General features: G+C 41.5%; 4 protein-coding genes across 5 annotated transcripts in view; all 4 read right to left on the bottom strand.

Moving 5' to 3' along the window:
• Positions 1–782, bottom strand: part of fbxl22 (F-box and leucine-rich repeat protein 22) — an 11,251-nt gene extending 10,469 nt beyond the window's left edge. The window contains exon 1 of the mRNA XM_080761911.1: positions 691–782. Within this exon, the coding sequence (XP_080618037.1) occupies positions 691–778 (88 nt within the window). The 5' untranslated portion in view covers positions 779–782. The remainder of the gene's footprint in view (positions 1–690) is intronic.
• Positions 1–22,686, bottom strand: part of LOC308314334 (inter-alpha-trypsin inhibitor) — a 114,061-nt gene that overhangs the window by 83,396 nt on the left and 7,979 nt on the right. The gene's annotated exons all lie outside the window — the stretch shown is intronic.
• On the bottom strand, positions 568–22,686 carry usp3 (ubiquitin specific peptidase 3). Of its 2 annotated transcripts, none has more exons than XM_080761889.1 (15): positions 22,308–22,686; positions 18,037–18,097; positions 17,634–17,738; positions 14,603–14,686; positions 14,288–14,363; positions 12,576–12,658; positions 11,026–11,139; positions 10,091–10,204; positions 8,718–8,867; positions 7,883–7,989; positions 7,710–7,790; positions 7,021–7,139; positions 6,647–6,760; positions 5,552–5,619; positions 568–2,025 (listed from the first exon to the last, which is right to left on the bottom strand). In XM_080761889.1, the coding sequence occupies exons 1-15, from the start codon at positions 22,399–22,401 to the stop codon at positions 1,407–1,409; spliced, it is 1,989 nt and encodes a 662-aa protein (XP_080618015.1). In that variant the 5' UTR covers positions 22,402–22,686; the 3' UTR covers positions 568–1,406. The 2 variants fall into 2 exon arrangements, with proteins under 2 accessions (XP_080618015.1, XP_080618016.1); XM_080761890.1 differs by having other exon boundaries at positions 11,081–11,139; positions 12,576–12,656.
• On the bottom strand, positions 16,212–16,994 carry LOC308314333 (3-hydroxyacyl-CoA dehydrogenase type-2-like; the record flags this gene model as incomplete). Its single annotated transcript, XM_080761914.1, has 1 exon — positions 16,212–16,994. The coding sequence occupies one exon, from the start codon at positions 16,992–16,994 to the stop codon at positions 16,212–16,214; it is 783 nt and encodes a 260-aa protein (XP_080618040.1).

The following is a 22,686-nucleotide window of genomic DNA, read 5'->3' as shown; positions in this document are numbered from 1 at the left end:
TTGAGTGGTGCTAGCCACTCCTATAGACACAATGTGTGTCCCTGGCTGGGTCTGTCCATTCGACCACGGAAATAGCGTTTGTTGACCACCAAGTGTCACTGTTGCGCAGCCACACACACACACACACACACACACACACACACACACACACCACGCCCCCCCCCGGCCACACACACACACACACACACACACACCCACACCCACACCCACCAGGGTGGGCTTGTACAGTACAGTACAACTCAGTTCAGACGTGTCCGATTCTTTTACAAGGAATAGTGATTGTACATAGAATACAGAGGGGAAAACAAACAATTCAGATGATTGGACCCAACGTGTCATTTAATTTCACAAATGACACATGGCATGATACTAAGCATAACCCAGCCTGGGTGTATTTCTCAAACCACAGTTTAGTTCAACTTAGGACGCCAAGCTAATACAGACTCACAACTCATTGCAACAACAGAATATTTCCTATACGGTATGTTCGAAGAGATTTGACTCAAGAGTGTTGAAGTGTCGATAGTTTCTGGTCACACTGGTGCTGGTAGAGGTTACAAATAGCTTTTCTTGTTTGTCTGTAAGGCAATTGGCCTTACTTAGAAAGGTCTTGCTGGGTTTAAATACTTGAATTGCATTGAATAATGAATTGATACAAAATAAGAAACCCTCCTTCCAGTTTCAGCATACCTTGGAGGTTCTGATGACGCTTGTTGATGCCACAGCAGGTAATGACATCGAAGGGGTGTGCAGATGGTGGGGCCCACAAATTAATCATGTGGATAATGACCTGCTTTAATGGGAGATGAAATGTCAAAATAGTTACATGTGGCAATATTTCAGATTATCTGTAATCCATAACCAGGTGTCTGTATTCCTGATGATACTGAAAACCATTCCTTCAAGATAACAATTCATACCGACCACCACCAAGCCTACTACAACCCTTCTTAGAAAATGAATCTAAAAGAGTCAGGAATTGTCTAGTGAATATTAGGAAATTTATAAAATAAAAAAAACTATCTAAGATTAATGACATTGAATTTCAACTGTATGACCTTAACACTGGAATTAACTGAGATTTTAGAAAAGGCCAAAGCTCTATGAAATAAAATAATGGCCTTTTAGAATCTTTTATATAAGGAGAAAAGGCCACCTTCAGTGATTGAACCAGTGGAACAAAAGAATAAAAGAAAGTAAGAAAATAAAAGAAAATAAGTGGCAGGCTAGAGGCCGTCTAAAACAAAATGTATACGTCAAAAATAATAAAATAACGTACACGTTTAAAGCTTCAAAATAAAAAATAAGCACTGGTTGAGAGATGTTGTCTGGGTGAGGCAGATATGGCGTGAAGAGCAGGTCTGAGCCAAAGATAGTCTCAACTAAGGCATCATTGTGTGGGAAGTCTATACAGCTCGACTATCATTGCCTGGGGCAGCCTTATCCAAGGCAACCTTATCCGAGGTATCACTGGCAGTCATAAGGCCGTCTGAGGGCATCTCCTCCACGTCAGCTCTGGCTGACACAGCCTTGACATCGGCCATCTCTTCCAAACGCAGCTCATCAGAGCCTGCCGCCATGTTCACGGCAGCCCCGTCAGACGTTGACATGTCCAGGGCGACTGTGTCAGTTGCTACTCTGGCTATGGCAAGATGGTCCTGGGCCACAACAGTCGCTTTGGCTGCCATGTCCAAGGGAAGCTTATGGTGGGCAGACGTGTCTAAAGTATTATTCTTCCGATCGGTGACTACATGGTCTGAGAAAGCTCCGCTGTCCATGGATGCCCCGTCACAGGCTGCCCTGTCCGTGGTCGCTTGGTCTGCAAGCGGCCTGTCCGTGGCCACCTGGTCTGCAACAGCCCAGTTTGTAGCATGCTGGGCCTGGGCGGGCTTCTCCACATAGAAGAGGATGTAGGCCTTGGCCTTCCTCACCGTGTCCTCCTCGGTCAGGGTTACCGTGCTATCGTTGAAGTGGTACCAACGACCCTCGTGGCTGCCGTATGCCGTGTAATGTCCCGATCCAATCCTGTCAAAGAGAAGATTGCATCACGTCTGACTTCATGCAACATCCGACACACAGGGAAAAAGTGAGGACCACGATAACTAAGTCCTAGACTTTAGTGTGCACAATCCTTCAATTTTGTATTAACCATTATCTTGTGCAAAGATTTAATACCCATTTCAATGCTTAATGGACAAGTTAAACAAGTGGGTTTTTTGGGCCCTCGTTGCCAACGAAAATGGATTTATCTCCAGTGTTTGTTTTTTCCCCGCAGTTTTTCCTCGTCAGGCTTTCCTGACGAAGGCTGGATAGCCGAAACGTTTGCATCATGCTGCTGTAAAGAAATGAGACTGACTCTTGCCAGTGTGCGTCCCATTACCTGTTATATAAACTATATCATATGTTACAATGAGTATAAAATCAGGCTTTATGGATTTACTGTTGCCTATGACAATGACAAAAATTGGTGGATGAGATGCTGACTGTGCCAAGCACTGGGTGTGCAACACAATTTAGGCATTCAGCAGACACGTATCGTGTGGATTATGTTAGCGGCAATACTTCCAATATGATGACCCATTTATGAAGATATCACCCCCAGCACCCCAGTCTGGTGATAGCGTTAAGGAGGAGAGTCCTTCTCCCCCACTGGATTTAAACAGTGTCTCCATGGATGAGGAAGGAGGGTTATGAAACATTTACAACCCTATATGCAGTCATACGATACATAGGAACTCACCTATGCTTTCTATGGCATAGGCAGCTCCCGGCAGGATCCGCCGGGAGAAGCTAGACGCAGCTGCAGGACATGAGACTAATTAATTATAGCAACAGAGAGAGAGAGGAGTGTGTGTGTGTGTGTGTGTGTGTGTGTGTGTGCGCATCAATTTAGCAAAAATGCAGACAATCAGTAATCCGCAGTTTGTGCTACTGTATGCCGAATTGAAGTCGACTCGGCCCTCAGACTTTTCTTTTTCTCCCTGGAAATAAAAATGTCTGGGTTTCCGAGGCAATAGGATACTTGATTTCAGCATACGATTAAAGTGAGCTGCGCTGTCCCCTCTCGCAAACCTTTCAGCAACAAGTTAATTATAACTGAGGCAATGCCGGTTGGGAGCGCAAGCCCCTTCTGTTATGCAATACCCATTGTACCCACTGTCAGAATACTCAATGCAGTACTACCCATTACAGTACTCGGAGGCAGTTGTGAAAGTGGCCCGGTTGCGATCCAGAGTGCTGCTGTGGCAAAATATTCTGTGCCGAGACGCCACTCAGTTAGGAAAAGCAGACGGCAGCTGTCAAAATGCCATATTAAATAACCTGCCACTGTGCTACAAACACATGTCCAAGAAGAAAAACTACAAATGTCAGATTAACACGTGTTATTAGTGTTAGTTACATTTTCTAATTAAGTGCTTCTGAATTGTTCCAGTGTGTTTGTGTTAAGTCAGCATAATCCATGCGTTCTGTGTTTATTTATTCAACAGAGGTTTTGTCCAACAAAACATGTTTCTGGACACTGACACTGCCACTGACCTTGGGTATAGAAGGTAGTCCTTTAATACAGTTTCATTAAACCAATACATTTGCCCCACCATAGTTCCAGCAGGAAATGCACATCCATTCTGTTGCTGTGGTTCAGGAGTTAAGAGTTAAGAGTTTCGATTCCTGGCTCTTCCTGTCTTTGTGATGAAGGTAAGAGTTCTCAAATTCTGCCCGAGCGCGATCTGACGACTTTTCAGGACGGGCCGGGACTAACATTATGCTAATTAGCCAAGCTGGGCCGAGCCTCGGGTCGGCCCAGTTAGGTCCAGGCCTTCATTTTCAGGCCCGTTGAGAACTTTAGTCGAAGTGTCCTTGAGCAAGGCACTGAACCCCCGATTATGCTGTTGGAGATCCGTTTTGGCTCTCACTCTGACGCAAGATCTGGCTTTGATCTCCGAGGTTTTGCTCGCCGTGTGTGAAAGGTGCTGTGAGAAGATCCAGTGCCGAAAAAAGCGCCCGCCGACACCTCCCCGACCAATTCTGAATATCTAGCAGTGTCCCCTAGGGTATAGGTACCCTCACAAAAAACATGCAGTAATCCTGGTCTCTAAACTGCCTCCCCCTGGCCAGCCGGGGCGCCTGATGGAGGGGAAAGGAACTGGTTGGAATAACGTGTTCCTTCCAACCAGGGAAACTCCCCCGTCAGATGTAAAGGAGCAACTTGGATACTCAGGCATGAAGGAAGCATGAGTTCAAGTCCGTTGCTCTCCCCATGTCCCCCATATATGGGGACTAGGTTGGAGGGTGTCCGCCAAGGATCACATTAGATAATTGACACAAGGGTGAAAAATGAGTTACAAAATCGATAAAAAAAATAAAAAAATAGGACTGGACCTAAATGTGCGTGTGTGCATATACACGTAAAACGTGTGTGTGTACGAGCGACAAGATAATTATTTCTCTGCCTCGCTATAGTGCATGTAGGCTACGCTATCACAAACATTTCGCCCTCAGTTGTAAAAAACAAATTATGTAGCCTATAAAGCTTATGTATCGAGTCTAGGGGCCATTACTTCTTCATTTGAAACTCCTACAGTGTGTAGGGGCCATTACTTCTTCATTTAAAACTCCTACAGTGTGTAGGGGCCATTACTTCTTCCAATGAGGGCGGTCCCTGCATGGTTGCCAAGTGCCAACACTGTCGGTGTGTGAAAGTGTGTGAATTTGTGAATGTAACATACAATGCTTTGCATAAAGGTGCTATGCATAAAAGTGCTATAGAAATCAGACCAGTTACATACAAGACACAATTATGTAACTAAAAGTGGCATGTCCAGCACAGCAACACAGCTGCAGCACAATATTGCTACCTAGTGGTCGATGGCAAAATAGCAACAGGTTTAAAAACAATATTAACCATTTTTCCTGTTGGTGGAATGGTTGGATGTTAAATTACAGCTTAAAAATGAAAATGCCGGCCCGGACAGTTAGCTCAACTGTTTGCTATTTTTCAACAGCTGAAGTTTAAAATAATGGTTTAAAGTGGTTTAAACGCTCAAGCGACACAGATGCGTTCTCGTCCAAAATGGGTAAAATACATTTGAATTGAAAAACGGTTTAAATAAAGGTTTTTGCATATCAATTAGTCAGCTTCATTAAGGCAGCTAGCCTGGTGCCACAGCGTGTAAATCGTGTTGGGAAGAGGAATCTACTGACCCGTGACAAGGCTGAGAACAGTGTATGTAACAATCATCCAAATCATTGTTAGTAACATTGTAAAGTGACATTTAGAGCCAATTGGACAATCAGCACTTGGTAGCTTTTCAACACATTCAGGACGGGAACCCCTTTTGTTTATACTTATACAGATCTATAAGCTCATAGCGCGGCACCAAGTGCCAAGCTACGAGCTTGTAGATCTGCTTTATTTTATCGTGAAAATGTGGCACAAATGTTTAAATATACTGTATATTCTTTCACATCGAACGTTTTTAACTCAAATCTTTGCTTCTGGGGGACCATTGGGGGACCATTTTTTATTTTATTAACGTTCAAGGCTACTCACCCGGATCCATGATGTACCACCACAGCAACAAGGTCATAAAGGCAACTTCCTGGCAAGGAATTCTCTGGCTGTGGAAATAGAATGGCAGCATGAGAAGTCTTCTAAATGAGTTTTGCACATCAACTAGAGCCCGACCGCCCACCGGTCGTTTGTTTTGCCGATATATCGGCCATTGTTAATGTGTATTTTACCCCTATTGTGCTGAATATAAAAAAAGTCCAATGTATATATCCTGAAAAACTGGGTTGTATTATAATCGGGGATTTGACATTCAAAGTTATTTTTTCCACAAATGAGTCTTGAAATGGGGGCCGTGTTATAATCAGAGTTGTCTTATATTTGGGACAATACGGCACTTGTTTGCTTGTTCACTTCATTAATTTTTACTTTTGTTATTTTATAATGAATTTATTTAGTGGGGTTTATTTTCAGTCAAGGACCAAAGTATCCGTGAGAAGCCACGGCGATATGCATGCACAGCTTCTCCACATTATAATATAAATAATAATAACTTGGGTGCTCAGGTTGGCAAAACACAGCAGAAGTTCAGAACTGGTACTTACTGTATCGGAATTCAAGAATGTATTTACCTTAATGTCATTCATGAATAAGCTACTATTTCCTTCTATGAATGAGCCTCAGGAAAATGTTATATTACATTTTTACTGGTTTTATAATTGCAATCAAAATAAATGTACTTATGTAAATGTACTTATTTGCACAACCATATCGAGAAGAAACCACCAAACTCCTAAATGTTCATTTTTCAGAAAATGAAAAAAATATATTTTTCAGGAAATTAAGAAAACCTACTGTATATTGAGGGGGAGCGGTGGTGGAGTTAGTTGTTTTAGCAGACAGTTTGAGGGTCCAACGGAGTTAAGAGGTTTTGTCCAAACTCTTAATACTTTATTACTTTCCATTGGTTCAATATTTTTTTTAACCAACACACAGAGGTAAATGGTGTTCAATAGCACTGATTTATGCAAAAGAAATCTAAACAAAAACCTAAAAAATTGAGTTAGGTGGGTTCCTCCCGACAGCAATATATATTACTTTTATGTTGGGCTTGGATAAATTCCCATGTTCCCTCACCTCCAGTAAGTAGCCCCTCATGTCCAGGCCTCGCAGTGGGAACTCCACATAGGTGTCCACTTTGTTTCTGAGATAGGCTGTCCAGTGAAACCGTTTCAGGTGCAGACACAACACCTACCAATGGGAACAACATGTTCACTGTTTTAGTCTCCTACATACAGTCAAATGCTCAGTGTTCATTTAACACTCTAAAAGTGTACTAATGTAATCAAATAGACTTGTAAGGTTCCATTTGTACACTCTCAGTCAAAAATGGACATTACATTTTATGTGTAAAGAAAATCAACAGGCAAATAATGTCGTTAAACAAGTGAATTTCTTTTTGCTTTACAGTGGATTTGAATACTTGAAAAGATAATTGCATTATCTTAAACCTTAGGCAGTTTCTGGATCCAGAACTTCTTGGTGGACTTCTGTCGTTTTTTACACTTGTGACACAAGTACAGCTCCGTTTCGTCAAGCTCTTCCAGGTCCGTGAAGCTACGGAGGCAGTCTAAAAATAAAGAAACACAGAAACTGCTCAGACACAGTCAGATCTTCTGCTTAGATGTGAAGGCTTCAAGTGATCAGAACAAACAAAGAGATAGGAGCGCAAACCAATAGTGGGGACACTGGGGAGGTGCTGACCACGGGAGACAAACTTGAACAAGGCTTCAAGTCTGTGTTGATTTTGACAGCATTTATTTTATTTTAGTCAGTCTTTTGAATAAAATTCCATTTAGTTTTAGTCACATTTTTTGTTTTAGTGTTGGTCTAGTTTTAGTCTACTAAATATAAGATTTTAGTTAACTAAATCTACAGTTGATTTAGTCGACTAAAATGTATTTTTGCAGGCCATGATGTTGTAATGGTTTATTTTACACTAGCTGAAAATATTTGTTGACGAAATTGTCAATATATTTAGTCTTAATTTTAGTCATCGTAGCTTGTTTTGATTTAGTTTCCATTTAGTTTTTGTCAGTGAAAAAAGGTAGTCGACGAACGTCTTTCATCATAGTATTAGTCAACGAAATCAACACTGCTTCAAGTGATAACTTCTACAGCTGATGAAACAATGTTTTACCACGTAAGGTGCAAGTAGGGCCTGGTTTCTGGTCCTTGCTTCTCTTGACTCTGAACTGGCTGGGTATGTCCAAAGACAGATCTAGAGAAACATGCAGAAAAAGAAAAAAGGTGAAGCCTCTTTCTTGCTGCCACATGATGCTACCAACAAAGAACAGCAGCAAAATGTCTTACCAAGGAATGGATCGAACTTCTGAGATTCTGTCCCACAAATCAAGCAGTTGACTTCATTCTGCAACACTCCACCAAACAAAGATGTGACAACTGTGGAGCTTCCATTTCTGAAATGAACCACAATCAAACGTAGGGTGGTTTTACAACTCAAATGTGTTCAAAACAAAGGTTAAATTCTATAATGCAATAGTTTAACTGCATTAAACAAAACTAATGCAGTGCTTGTTTAGAGCGGGCCGGTTCTAGAGTTAGTTCAGTGTCACACTCAATACATTTACATACAGACATTCCTGTAGAACAGTTTCCCAAACAGTGTGTCGAGACCCAGGCGCCCCACGAGTCCTCACTTCACACAAGTGTGATTTTATATTAAATAAACTAATAAAGGGGCATTATACTGCTTTTCAAAATACTTTGTATAAGCTCAATGCTTTTTTCTGATTAGATTTGTCCATATCGATTGCATTTTGGCTACTTTCCACTACATTGGGAAGTGGGACCACAATGTGATGACCAGCACTGTGCAAATCGGTGCGGCAGGCCTGCAAATCACTGTTGTGAACTTGTTAATGCTGAATTGGTATGCATTTATTGATTTGATTAATCTAACGAATTTGTAGAAAAACAAATTGCCTGAATTTTTGCCTACAAAATCAAGTGTAAATGTCTCAATGAAGAAAACGTATAACGTATGTAACTATTGAGCATTGTCTGTGGCTCACTGAAAGTGGGAGGCACCAAGTGCCGCGCTACGAGCTTGTAGATCTCATGTGTTTGCTTTTGTAGAATGTCACGTCTTAATGGGTTAAACAAAATGGGGTTACTAAGCCCATACATGTAGCATTTCCCGCCTGGGGTGGAGATCCTGAGGCCATCCTGAGGCGGAGCAGTGCAGGCAGCCTTGCTGCGGCCACTCTGGAGCTCCCGGTGAAGGTGATCCAAAAGGTAGCGCATGAACTCATGGGCATCCTGCTGCTGATAACCCCTAGACACAAAAGAACATGAACTCATGAGCATCCTGCTGCTGATAACCCCTAGACACAAAAGAACATGAACTCATGAGCATCCTGCTGCTGATAACCCCTAGACACAAAAGAACATGAACTCATGGGCATCCTGCTGCTGATAACCCCTAGACACAAAAGAACATGAACTCATGAGCATCCTGCTGCTGATAACCCCCAGACACAAAAGAACATGAACTCATGGGCATCCTGCTGCTGATAACCCCTAGACACAAAAGAACATGAACTCATGAGCATCCTGCTGCTGATAACCCCCAGACACAAAAGAACATGAACTCATGGGCATCCTGCTGCTGATAACCCCTAGACACAAAAGAACATGAACTCATGAGCATCCTGCTGCTGATAACCCCTAGACACAAAAGAACATGAACTCATGAGCATCCTGCTGCTGATAACCCCTAGACACCAAAGAACATGAACTCATGGGCATCCTGCTGCTGATAACCCCTAGACACCAAAGAACAGGTCAATGAAGAAGATGCACAGTAAAAGACTTCATTAACACTAATGATGCTAATGACGTCGTGGATACATATATGTCTTTAGAATCAAAACCATGGGGTGCCTTGGATGTGTATAGGCATCATTAGGTATTTTTTATTGATATAAAACCATAAAAAAAAATGTTTAACTTGTTTCGCGCATGCCCTGCTGTTCACTTCCTTGTTTACGCATTCCAGTGTATACTCCAACACTGTGCCAATTGAAAGATGCCACTTTTATCCTGTGGCGTTCTGAAGGCGATATCACGCAAAAAAACTGTCCCGATATGGAGCGTCGGTCATTGCGGTGCGACGTAGCCTGAACCAATCAAATAAATAAATAGTAGCGTGCAGATCTCAACCAATGAAAGTGTTGGGGGGGCCGCGAAACCTCGCTCAAATAGAAACTCTGTGAGCAAATATATTATTATTATCAACATGTGAATCTGTTTGTTTAACTGTATGTAATGTGTTTTATTTTCGTTTTATTTTTCGTGTTGTCATTTATTTATTTTTGTTTTGTATTTATTATTGTCAAATCATTTCGTGATAAGATTTTGTTTGTATTTGTGCTGCCAGGGGGATGTGGGGGGGGGGGGGATATATGTCAATTGTTGAAACTACTTATTTGTACTGTAAAGAAAATGAATAAACATATGTTAAAAAATATATATTATCAACATGTTTCCATTGAATACCTGAAACTTGGCATGATTTTCCAAATGACATAGAATAAGGAGTCTGGGCTGAAGGCAGTCTGGCTTCCTTGCCACAGGGAGCACAAGGTTTTCCTGAACTCCTCCACCAAGGACCTGATGAGAGCACACACACACACACACACACACACACACACACACACGGTTTATTCCACGGCCTATAAGCGACGCTGTGATCCTCGTTTTCTCGCCGCCGATGGGGAGAGGCGACAAGTAACATTTGTAACATCCGGTCGTGGGTTTTGGCTTAATTAATCCTGGCGGCCAAACAGTTAATCGCTCTCATTTTGAGCATTCCAGCACACACCTGCAACTTTGTAGAGTTCGTGTATACTCCAAGCAGCAACACTGCCCCAATTGAAAGATGCCACGTTTATCCTTTGCTGCCCCAACACTGTGGAATGCACTCCCCAAAAGACTTGGATGCCTCCACACTCCAAAACCGCCCTCAAAACCCACCTCTTCAATATTGCTTTCCCTAGCTAACTCTTTTCACAGTTTTGTGTATTTATCCCTTTTATCCCTAATAAAGTTATTTTTATTTTGTTGCTATTCCTCTGCACCACATGTAAAGCGTCTTTGGGTACTTAGAAAAGCACATAACTTTTCTCCGAAGATATGGTCTTGCAATATAAACTACATACAGGTTCAGATTTAGGCTCATTGACGCCATTTAATTTAAATGTATTAATCTTAAAGTATATCCTGATCTGACATGGCACCCAACAACTGCTAGGGCTAGGCAGTGCAATTAACAGAATGATTTGAATGACTACAGAAGTTATTTTCACTATTTGTGGGAAAGCTCTAACCTGCTACAATATTATATTTTCTATAACAGTTATTTCTACTGTACTCTCGCTTGCAAAGTAGCAATGAATTTCAGGTTAATGCACTGTTCCTGAAAAGGACCTTACACACTGCTGTCCCCTTGGCTTCGGGTGTGGTACATCCTCCTTCCCGCCGTCTTACCACTGCGTAGCGCCACCGCCGGCAGCTCCTTGAAGTAACAACTGAACTGCTGAATGTTGCTGAGAAAGAAACATGTGACAGGAAACATGCATTTCAGAGACCACGAGAACACGGTAAGAGAAATACAGATGCCAGGCAGTACATCAACAATATAGACACACGACAGAGAGCTAGGCAGAAGCTATAACATGCATTTTAAAACTGTTTTTAATATCATATTGTTTGTCCCTCAAAAAAAATTCTAATGGTTCGTGCCTAAATCACCACTTTGATATAAACAGTCCAAGTCATTTCTTTCTGGCCTCTGAAGCAGTTTTAGCTGCAGTACCACAATGTCCTGAGGTGGTGGGGGGACTGATATGCAAATGATTTAATCTTTGAGTCATTATAATACTAATGCCAGATAAACCCAGGCTTGTTTCCATTCCATGTCAGCTTGGAAAATCAACAACGGCGGTCATTGTAAACAAAGTGGAAATACACATTTGGAACTGTGAAGACTGAAGAGGGGAGGAATTATACAAAGTAGGGCGATGCTGATGACATCACTGGTATGACCAAATCAGTTGAGGCGTTCCTGAGAGAGCAATTTCCATAAAAGCCGCTATATGATGAGAGCGCCTGATTGCTCAAAATTGTGTATTTGTGCTTGTGGGCATATAAAATGGTAAATGGTGCATTTATATAGTGCCTTTATCAAAGATTGTGCATTACATTCACACACACATTTACACACCGATGGCGGAGGAAACCATGCAAGGCACCAACCAGCTCATCGGGAGCAATTCAGGGTTCAGTGCTTTGCTCAAGGACACTTCGACAATAACTCTGAGGGAGCCCAGGTTCGAACTGGCAACCTTGCGGTTGCCATCCAGCCACTCTACCCCTGAGCCACCGCCGCCTCTAGTAAAGGGACAGGAACGTGAGTGCACAAAGAAGATGAGGTGCAACACACAAAACAGGAATCAAATCTAGGACTTTGCAGTTACGTGGCTGCCGCATTAACTGGTTGAGCTGCCGGGGGCGACCAAGTAATATATGTGTTGGCTGGAAAACATGGCCTGTGGTTACTTACCAAGCAGCCAGCCTAATCCCCTGTCTGTGCCCCAGACTGTATTACTAAAGGATGGCTGACCACAGGGGCCCTCCATCTACAAGGAATAGTACAGTACTACTATGCCACCCAAATGGGAACATATTCACACACCGTCCGCTTTACTATTATCTCGTACTCTTAGCTGAGAAATTGCATCCTGCCTCCTTAGACACACTAAATTGAGAAAGGACGCAATCATGTCACCCTCAAGGGGTCCTGGGTTGCAATACTGTACTCAGTACTGTACTGTAACGTCGTTGAAGTAGGACTATAAAATGTCCCTGGGACCGATCTAAAAAAACACCCCTGGCTCCCGGGACCAATTACATTGAAAACCTATTTACATCACTGCAAAGGGCATACACATAATGTGGTCAATGCCCAAGTTAAGATGCTTACCTGAGGGACTGTAGAATGGCATTCATGAAACACGTGTTGCCCAGATTCCGTAGGCCTGTGGCGCTCACAGCTGAAGTCCCACTCTTAACAGCAAAGAACGACACGTGCAATAAAGTAATGATTAATCCCACAACTGTAAACCCACCATGTTGGTATTTTAAAAAACTCTAATGCATTCATGAATTACATTTGACAGCAATTAAAAGGCTGTCAACTGAACCTGTGTGTAGTAAATAGGGATGTCCGATATTGACATTTTTACCGATATCCCGATATTGTCCAACTCCTAATTTCTTATACCAATATCAATTTTCAAATCGCCGAAATGGAGTAAAATAAAATGGTTGCCTCTGAGATGTAGTGGATTAGAAGTAAATGTATTGGAAATTGGAAATACTCAATTAAAGTGCCAATACCTCAGAACTTAAGTAGGCTTACAGTACTTAAGTAAATGTACTTAGTTACTAAGTACATCACATAGATGTTGTGGCCTATTTGCCAGTGCAGTTGGCCAACGGATAACTGTTATGAAATTGGTAACCAATCAACACTAACGGCTAATGGTTGTATATACCGGTATATATATATATAAGTTATATATATATAAGTTGTATAGATACAATATATACAACTTTTTAAAAAAAATTAAGTCTCCACCTGCAACCACACGTGACTTCCACCCAAAATAACCCTGGCGCTCACTTCTAAACACAAAATGAAGCGGTGTTTCGGAAGGTTTTTCTCAAATGAATGATAGTGAGGTTACTTGTAACTTGTGCAATGTATCGATGAAATATACCTTTCATCGCGGATGAAATACACATCCGCGATGAAATATCACCTGTATTAAACATCCAATGCCATCATCGTCTGGCTCAGGCAGGGAAGTACACAAACTATATCTGCCATGCCAGGACAGACGGTGTGATGCATGGAGGACATAACCCAGAAAATATGTTTTGGATGGTCGAAAGATATATCCTGCCCATCAGTGTCGTCAATGGCGAGGGTTTTCAGGAGTTGCTGGGCTACATTGAGGCGAGCCCATTACCACATCCAATATTACCCATTACCACATCAACACAGACTCGTCTAATTGAAGCCCATTTTAAAGAAGAAAATAAAAAGGTGGCTAAAAGCCCAACTGGTTACACATGTGGCTCTTACGACTGTTGGACGGCACTCACCACCACATAGAGCTATTTGACAATGATGACATGTCACTATATTGACAAGGAGTGGAACATTGATTCAGCAGTCTTATTGACACTGTATGGCCGACAGACACACTGCAGACAACCTGGCAGGTAAATTCACTGATGCGGTGGAGGCTGGAATGTTGTGCATGTGTTCATGATAAGGCACGTAACGTTGTGCACACCGTGCACATACACTGCAATTGGCAAACGGGTTTGTAAATAGTGCATTTAATTACGGAGAAGAAAGAAGAAAATGTGTATTCGCCTTTTTTAATGGGTAAAATAGCACATTTTTAACACTTTTCCTTAACGGCTAGCGGTTCATTATCCGGTAAGGCCTAATGGTAACCGGTTAATAAAATGTCTCCAGATGGCCATCCCTAGTGTAATGTGGAAAACGCCTGATGCTCAAGAAGGTCTGAGTACCAAAACAGTCCTTTCTTTCCCAAATGATGTAAACACATCATCCAAAAAGCAGTGTTGGAAACAGGCATGACGTCTTGGCATACATACATTGTCTTTTAAGACCTTGCTGTCTGGTGACGGGGTGTCCGAAAGTTTTCTTTTTCGGTCACCAGTCAGTGATGAGCTGCAGGAGAAATTGTTTCATATGAAGACTACGCTTTGCATGCTCGTATTACTTAACTTAAACATTACATCAGCAATGTATGGCATAAAAGCTTTATCTTGGCTTTTTACATGACACTTGAGGATGCTACATTTGATTTATTGTAACCGACTGGCTGTACATATGTTAAAGCCATAAAAAAGGTATGAAAATACAGTTCTGGTCAAAGACAATGGCCATAATAGTGAACACATACTTACTTTTCCAAACTCTGAAGAAGCTCCCTCACCTTCTGAACCTGTCCAAGTTTGGTGTCGTTGACAACAAAGTCATCACATCTGTAGCTACAAACACACACCAGACAAAGACAATTCACTCACATTATGAATTCACCTTCACGTGTGGAACTGGAAGTCAGTGGAAGACATATGTTGGGCGTAGTACAACAATTTGCAAACACAGATTTGTGAGCTGCTGTGATAGGAAAAGGATGTCAAATGGAACATAACCACCTTAAAAGACTACTAATCATTATGTGTATTCCTGCACTATCTGCATCGAGTGACCTCGGTACATAGAAATGTATTTATCGGATATTCTGACTTTCAACTGTACATACATTTTGTTTTGATTGTATTGTTCCACTTTTGCTTTGGCCATGTAAACCTATGTTTTCTCATGCCAATAAAGCCATTTGAATTGGATTTAGGTGTCAATGCAAAGATAACTATTATATGACAAAAATGGTGACTGACCTAATTTTCATATTTTATTACAGTATTCGTATATTTGTGTCAAATATGTTGAAGCGTGTAATATTTGCTGATGATACAAACATGGTTTATAATGGAAAGGACATCCAGCAGCTTATAAAGGTCTTAACAATAGAAATAAGAAAATACAAAGTCTGGTTTGATAGAAATCATCATTTTTCGACCGTGGTCGAGATCATGGATTTCACAATATTGATAGAAATAAATGATCTCTAAATCTAAATAAAACCAAATGTATGGGGTTCGTAAACCACCAGATACAAACAGACATTCAGTTGATAATAGATAATAAAATAGCAAGATTATAAGAAAACAAGTTATTGGGAGAGATTCTAGACCACAAGCTCTACTGGAAACTAGGGCTGCAACGATTCATCGATTAATCGTAATCGAATCGATTATTCAATTAGCTGTCAACTAATTTAGTAATCCATTAATCGAAACGGCAACTAATCAATAGTAACAAATCAGTTTTTTGCAATTTATCATAGGTGATTTCCCACTTAACCATAGTTTTCCAGTGTTAAGTGTATAACTAAGTGAGTGATCCATCTCTCTTCCCTTACAATCTGATGATAGTTGCACAGTAGCGACTGCAAAGCAAAATATGACACATAATAACGATTATAGTATCAAGAACAAAACATATGGCTTGAATATTTATTCTTAAATGATCCATTTGAGTTCAGAAGAGTACTGTTCCTTTTAGACTGACACATGTGTAGCTATTCTTTAATCAAATGTATGCAGTCTGAATAAGCCTAAAGACACCATGAGTTGCTTTAATTTATTTTAATTTAGTTTGTCTTTTATTTGAATAGCAGCCTAATCAGCTAATCAAATGACATTTTCAATGAATTATATTTTTTGTTAGTTTGTCTAAAATAACCTAAAATATATTTTTAAGGTGATAGCTAAATAAGTGTCATCAGATTAATTGATTAATCGTTTAAATAATCGGTAGATGAATCTATTCAATCGTTAATTTGCAGCCCTACTGGAAACCCCATATAGAACAATATGCGAGGGCTAAGATGGCAACGAGCATCTCAATCAAAAATAAGGCAAAACATCTACTCAACCCACACACACACACTCAGGGTTGCATGCGAATCGCACCATCTAGTCTGATAACCTCTCCATTGATCATGGGATTCTCAGCCAATGATATCACCAAATGGGCAAACTCTGCTGGGTCACCCAGGCGCGAAGGGAAGGGCACTTGGCGAGCCAGGAATGATTTAACTTGTTCTGGAAGGCCAGCCAGCAAAGTTGTGGAGAACAGACTGGGCGCTATAGTGACCACTCTGATGCCCATGGGCGCTAGATCTCTTGCGATGGGTAGAGTCATTCCAACTATTCCGCCCTTGGAGGCCGAATACGCTGCCTGGCCCACCCGTCCATCGAATGCTGCTACACTTGCAGTGTTGACGATGCAGCCTCTGTGTCCGTCAAAATCTGGCTCGTTCTTTCCCATCTCCTGAACGGCCAGGCGAATCACATTAAAGGTCCCGCCGAGGTTCACAGTGAGGATGCGTTGAAAGTCCTCCAGGCTATGAAGGACGTCCCTCTTGAAGTTGTAAGTCTTGATGGCCACGGCGATGCCAGCACAGTTCACCGCCAAGTCCAGCTTTCCAAACTTCTCCCTGGCCAGAGCAACAGCCGACGCCACATCTGCTTCTGAAGTCACGTCTGCAGGTGCAAAGGCACAGCGGTCTCCGAGGCTGACCGCTAGGGCTTGTCCGTCGGAAGAGGGGAGGTCGAGGATCACGGCGGACGCCCCGTGCTGCACTAGTCGCTTTACTGTGGCCCTTCCCAGTCCAGACGCCCCGCCTGTCACCAGCGCCACCATGCCCTTGATGCTCCTAATGTTTGCCATGCTCATTCACCCGCAGTCAGTCAGTGCATTTCACCGAATCCGGATTGAATTTATATAACTAACCAACACCCATATATGGGCATATAAAGATAATTGGACAATGACTAACAGATGCAGAGATCTCCATATATGGGCATATCGGTCAGATCGCCGGTGCAACATAAGCGTGAGAGGCAGCGGCCCGAACCTTTAGTATATTAAATCACACCCGCTCTTATCATCATACAAGACATAACGTACATCATCTCTTTCCTGCCAATCACAATTGGCGTCCTCACTTTTTATCCTCCTTTCTGTGGCTCAGCCAATCAGATCGTCGCTATGGGATACACACGCACACACAAAGCTGGGCATAGGCCCCTCAAAAAGATCTATAAATTGTTGATAGGAAACCAATCTACAGTTCAACACACCAAAATAAATATATTAAGCAGAAGCTCTTATCCAGAAGTAGTCAAGTATTTCCCCGGGACATGTGGGTAACATGGGTTCCTCCATCCCATAATTACCGCCATTATGGCTTTTTGTCCAATTTCTGTTCCATTTTATTGGCTATGAGGCTCATGTACTCGTTGCATGAAATAATGGCTCCTGTGTGTGTAGGCCTAAGGATCTATGATGTCTCAGGAGGACACTTACCAAAATGTGCTGTAGTTACTGCAGTCCATGCAGACAGAATGCTGAGCCTTCTCCTTGTCCCGTTGGCTCTCCTCAAAGTGTTTCTTTGCATGTCCATTGACGTACCTTCAAAGACAGGGATGTCTTAAACAGACTGCATTCTGTTCAATATTTAACTTTTAAATCAACATAATCAACAACAAAAAATTGCAAACTATGCCCCAGTGTTGATGAAATAAGGCAATTCTAAATTCCTCTAGACTACAAAATGGAAATGAATATAAAAGCTTATTGTCTGCAAGTAATATGATAATACATTTGTATTGTATTATTTCTTAACTGAGTTTACAAAGAGAAACCAACCATAAAACACACAATATAAATTATAAAAGAACACTGATGACTAAGCAAACACCTTACTTACCTTCCACAGTGCACGTTCAGACAGCTGAGACAAACCCATGGGCTTTTGTTAGATCTGCAAACTGGACATGTTAGGGGAGACATGATGAGACAAGTTAGTCCATGGTGTCTGCGGTCTAATCTTGTAGTCTAGTTTTTTTAACAAGCAGACAAGTGGCATGGTGGTACTAGATCCGTAGATCGGTGGTTTTCAACCAGTGGTCCTTGAGGAGGTTCCAGGTGGTCCCTAGCTAAATGATGGAGTCGGTAACCAAATGGACCCTTATTGCTCAGCAGGTATACAAAGTATCAAAATAGTAAAAAGGTGCTCCTGGGATCAATCGGGATAACACATCTATAGAAAAAAAACAGAGATCCAGGCACACTTCCTTAAAAAGGAAAGCTTTATTGAATCAATTTTCTATAAACAAAATATTCTTTAGTTTTGGGTCTGAGAGGCTAAATGTCATAATGGTGGTCTGTGGCTCAAATGCCCAAAACATAACGGGCCTGAACCTGATACCATTTATTTTCAGACAGAGTAGGAGTACTACTAACTACTTAATTTTAGTACTCACTACTCACCGAGTACCGGTTCGAGTACTTTTTATTTTTGTTGAGTAACCACTGGCACTGTCATGCCTTGTACTTGTAATGATATACTGTATTGTTCAATTACCACAATAATAATAGCCTGAAACGATTAAGAAAATATCAAATTCCAAAATGTTCTTTATTTTGCTTAAAGGTAGAGTCAGTGATTTCACTTAATTCAAATATCACTTATTTTTTTGTTTTGTTGTGATAATCCTCTCTACTATAGAGTGTGCTGACCATATAAGGAGTTCCTTCCTGTCCCCAGTTAACCCCTGGGGGTCAAAAAACCTTAGGTTTCGTTTTTGTTCTCTATCCTGATTGGATGAAAGCTTGTGTCCCAAGGCAAAAACGAAACCTAAGGGTTTTTGACTGAAATCACTGACACCCCCTTTAATATTAGCAATAAAACATTTTGTTCTAACTAGTGTCAATTGAATGTTTTGGTACTCGGGTCAGAGTATAGGCCCGAGTAGCGGATATCAGTATCGTTATCAGGATTGATTGATTGAAGTATTTATTAACAGTTTGCAGAATTACAGTAGGCTACATTTCAAGCACAACTCAATACAAAAACTGTAAACTGTGAGTGGACGACCAAAATAAAGCATTACACTTGTTTAAAAGAGGGTCCACCTTGTTAAATTCACCATAACATTTTGAGACGAACAAATATACATTTCTATATAGCCATAAACAGGAAATCATTATAGAGGGGGCGATAGGGAAAATATATATACAGTGAGGGGGGGAAAAGGGTGGGTGGGGGATTCAGATTTTACGGGGGCCAGTTTCGAATTGCAACCGTCCATAGGTGCCCTTTGAGAGCGGTTTTGAAGGAGTCAAGGGATTTGCATGTCTTGATGACTATTGGTAGGGCGTTCTACATTTTGGTGGCAAAGGAGCTAAATTACCTCTGGTGTTGTGGGTGTGGACTTTGTTAACATTAAGGAAGTATTTAGACAGGCACATGGGTATCTTGGTGGTGTATCGAATCTTGTGGACCAGACCCATTATAAGATTCTGTACTCTGTCGGCAACCCTAAGCCATTCCAGCCTGTCAAAGTGGGCAGGGGTGAGGTGGGTTCGGGGAGTGAGGCCAAGTAGTAGCCTGACCAGTTTGTTTTGGGAGCCTTGTTTTAAGGGCCTTTGAGGTGCTGTGATACTAAGAGGTGCATGCATAGTCGAAGAAGCCTTGTACGAGGGCTCCTGTTAGGGTCTTCAAGGTGTTTTTGTTGACAAGTGAGGAGATCCTGTATACTAGGAATCTTGTTCTTTGGTTGACTTTTTCTATTACGTTGGTGGCCATTTTATCACCGGAAAGATTTTCCTCCAGGATGGAACCTAGGTAGGTAATTTCATCTTTGTGTGATAATATTGTCACCCACTCTAACCAAGAAGCCATCTGCCTTGCTGAGATTACTATTTGATCCAAATAGAATGGATTCCGCTTTTCCCAGGTGTTATCAGAGAGCCAGGCAGATTCTACTGAGTTCAGAGCTGAGTTCCTTTTCAACCTGCAGTTTGCTCCGAGACCAGCAGTGCTGAGTCATCTGCGAACAGTTGCAGTCACAAGCTGATGTCATGTTATTTTTTTTATTATTTATTATTTTATGCTTTTTTTAACGTCAATTTATATAATATCTCAATTTAAATTAACATTAAAGACTATTTTACCCCAATGCCATGCTCTCCCTGCCCTCTCTCTCTACATTACTTTGAATGTAATGTGTAATGTGGGTTTTTATTTTTTCATTCATTACTTAAGCTTAGAATAGATGTAGAACAGTCGTTCTCAACCAGTGGTCCGGGACCACCAGTGGTCCTTGAGGGGGTTCCAGGTGGTCTCCAGCGAAATGATGGAGAGTTGGTAATCAAATGCACCCTTATAAATCTTTAACTTGTGAGTGTAAAATAAATTACTTTTCAGGGCAAGAGCCTATTTGAAAAGATATGGCAGTGCTCTAGCAGTGTTTCTCATCATTTTAATTTGAAGGATGCCCAGTTTGACATGCATAGGCTACTGACCCCCCATTTAATGCCATTTATATCTGGGACCTCAATTTATTATAACTTTTATTTGTTTATTCAATCAATGTCAACTTCACTCTGAGAGTACAAATGGAACCAAATGGACCTGATCATTTTGTTCCATTTGTACACCCTCTTATCGCACACACCATACCTGTAACTTTCATTAGCCATACAAACTTTTTTTTCTTTTTTTCTTCCAGGGGCCACAAGGGGGCGCCTCACGGCCGGGAATGGCCCGCAGGCCGACCCCTGCAGTATGGAGTCGTTCACGGTGTCAAAAGCCTTTTGGAGGTCCAGTATGACTGTAGGAGCCATTAGTGGTGTATCATTTCGTTTGTTGGCAATATTATTTTGTAACACTTGGTGGCGGGCTTTAGATTTGACTAGCACTGGGTGTGTATTTAGAGGGCACACAGGTGCTGTGATTCAGATGGAACACAGGACCATGGGAGCACACTGTTCCTACCAGCACTCAGAAGGGAAGAACTACAGAATTGCAACAGAATATCACATGGTAAATTAATTTAACTGCTACAAACTTTATCCAATAAATACCCTCTGTTATCTTTTCTGTGTACTGCGTATAGGATCACTCCCACCATGCCCGTGATAGTAACGTGCCACAACGTATAGACATTGGAAAGTGAAGGATGGCCGATACAATGACCATGCCGCAGTATTTGCCAGCATCCACCTCGTGTTTGATGTGGTCGCTCGAATAAAGGAGGCATGTGTCAGTGGAGTGGGATGTTCTGAAGCCAGATTGGAATTCATACATTAATTTCTTTGTGGCAAGATACTTTTCAACCTGTTCATAGACTTTTTTTCCATTACTTCCAAGATGGAGCTAAGAATAGAAATAGGGCGGTAGTTGCCGGGGTCTAATTTGCTCCCTTTCTTGTGCAGAGGGGTTACTTTGGCCAGTTTTAAACCTGTCCATGTTTGATGGATAGGTTTATTATGTGAGTGATGATTGGAGCTATAGAGATGGCTGAGTCTGAGAAATTTGGAGGGAATATTGTCATGGCCAGTGGCCTTGTGGGGTTGGAGGGCACTCAATTTCTTAAGTACCTCATCAGTTGTTACCATAACTAGTTTAAAATCGTAGAAGGTTTTAATGTGCTCTACACCAAAGAGCCCAGAGTGGGAGGGCAGTTTGTTAACCAGCGCTGTTGCTATGTTTGTAAAGAAGATGTTCAAGTAGTTGGCCGAGTCTCTGAGAATTTTGGAGGGAATATTGTCATCATTGTCATGTCGTGGCCTTGTGGGGTTGAAGGGAAGGGCACTCAGTATTTTAAGTACCTCCTCAGTTGTTACCATTGTCAGTTTAGAATCATCTTTACAAACTATGTTTTTGTAGAAGGCTTTGATGTGCTCTACACCAAACGCCCAGAGTGGGAGGGCAGTTTGTTAACCAGCGTTGTTGCAATGTTTGTAAAGAAGATGTTGAAGTAGTTGGCTACATCAAGCTTGTCAGTGATGAAGATGTCTGTTTGTAAACCTGGTTTTTAGTTTCTGACCGCAGCCTAGTTGATTGTTTAGTAGCTTCCAGAGCTCCCGAGGATTGTTTGTTTTCCTCGGGACAACACTAGCCTTGATAGGAAACTGGTTTAAATAAAACCACGGTGCAAAATTGATACACAAAACAAAATCACATTTTCTTACCACTGCAGCACCAGGAGGACGGAGTGCCATTCGGGAGTCTTGAGGAATCGACGGCAACAACACACACATTTGAGTTAAGATGAGGGCACTCCATCAATGTAAAAACTAAACAAACCAGGAGCTATGACTTAAGTTAACATGGATAATAACACAACACCAAGTTAAACAGAAAGTGAATTATACTGATTAACGTCAACCCCAACAAGAGAGCTGTAGCTAGCACACAAACTGTTGTGCTATTAGCACGTTTTTAACTCCTGAAACACGCAGCTGTTCATTCGGAATAGCCAGCGCCAATGTGATTCATATATTTAATTAAAACGTGTTATTTTCCTCTCCGGTCATTTATAAAAATGATAAATGGAAAGTGGTAAATGTA

The sequence above is a fragment of the Protomyctophum bolini genome (genome assembly GCF_963924005.1).
Source record: "Protomyctophum bolini genome assembly, chromosome: 4".
NCBI classification, from domain to species: domain Eukaryota; kingdom Metazoa; phylum Chordata; class Actinopteri; order Myctophiformes; family Myctophidae; genus Protomyctophum; species Protomyctophum bolini.
Note: the sequence above shows the minus strand (reverse complement) of the source record. Positions and strands in the feature narration are given on the sequence as shown.

What these genes read in the sequence shown, in the direction of transcription:
- usp3 (XM_080761889.1), bottom strand. Translation starts at nt 22,401, where the DNA reads ATGGAGTGCCCTCATCTTAACTCAAATGTGTGTGTTGTTGCCGTCGAT. An exon ending in GCCATTCTACAGTCCCTCAG is followed by an intron (nt 11,140 to 12,575) that starts GTAAGCATCTTA and finishes TTTCTTTCTCAG; the next exon opens with CAACATTCAGCAGTTCAGTT. An exon ending in TGAGGGGCTACTTACTGGAG is followed by an intron (nt 5,620 to 6,646) that starts GTGAGGGAACAT and finishes CTATTTCCACAG; the next exon opens with CCAGAGAATTCCTTGCCAGG.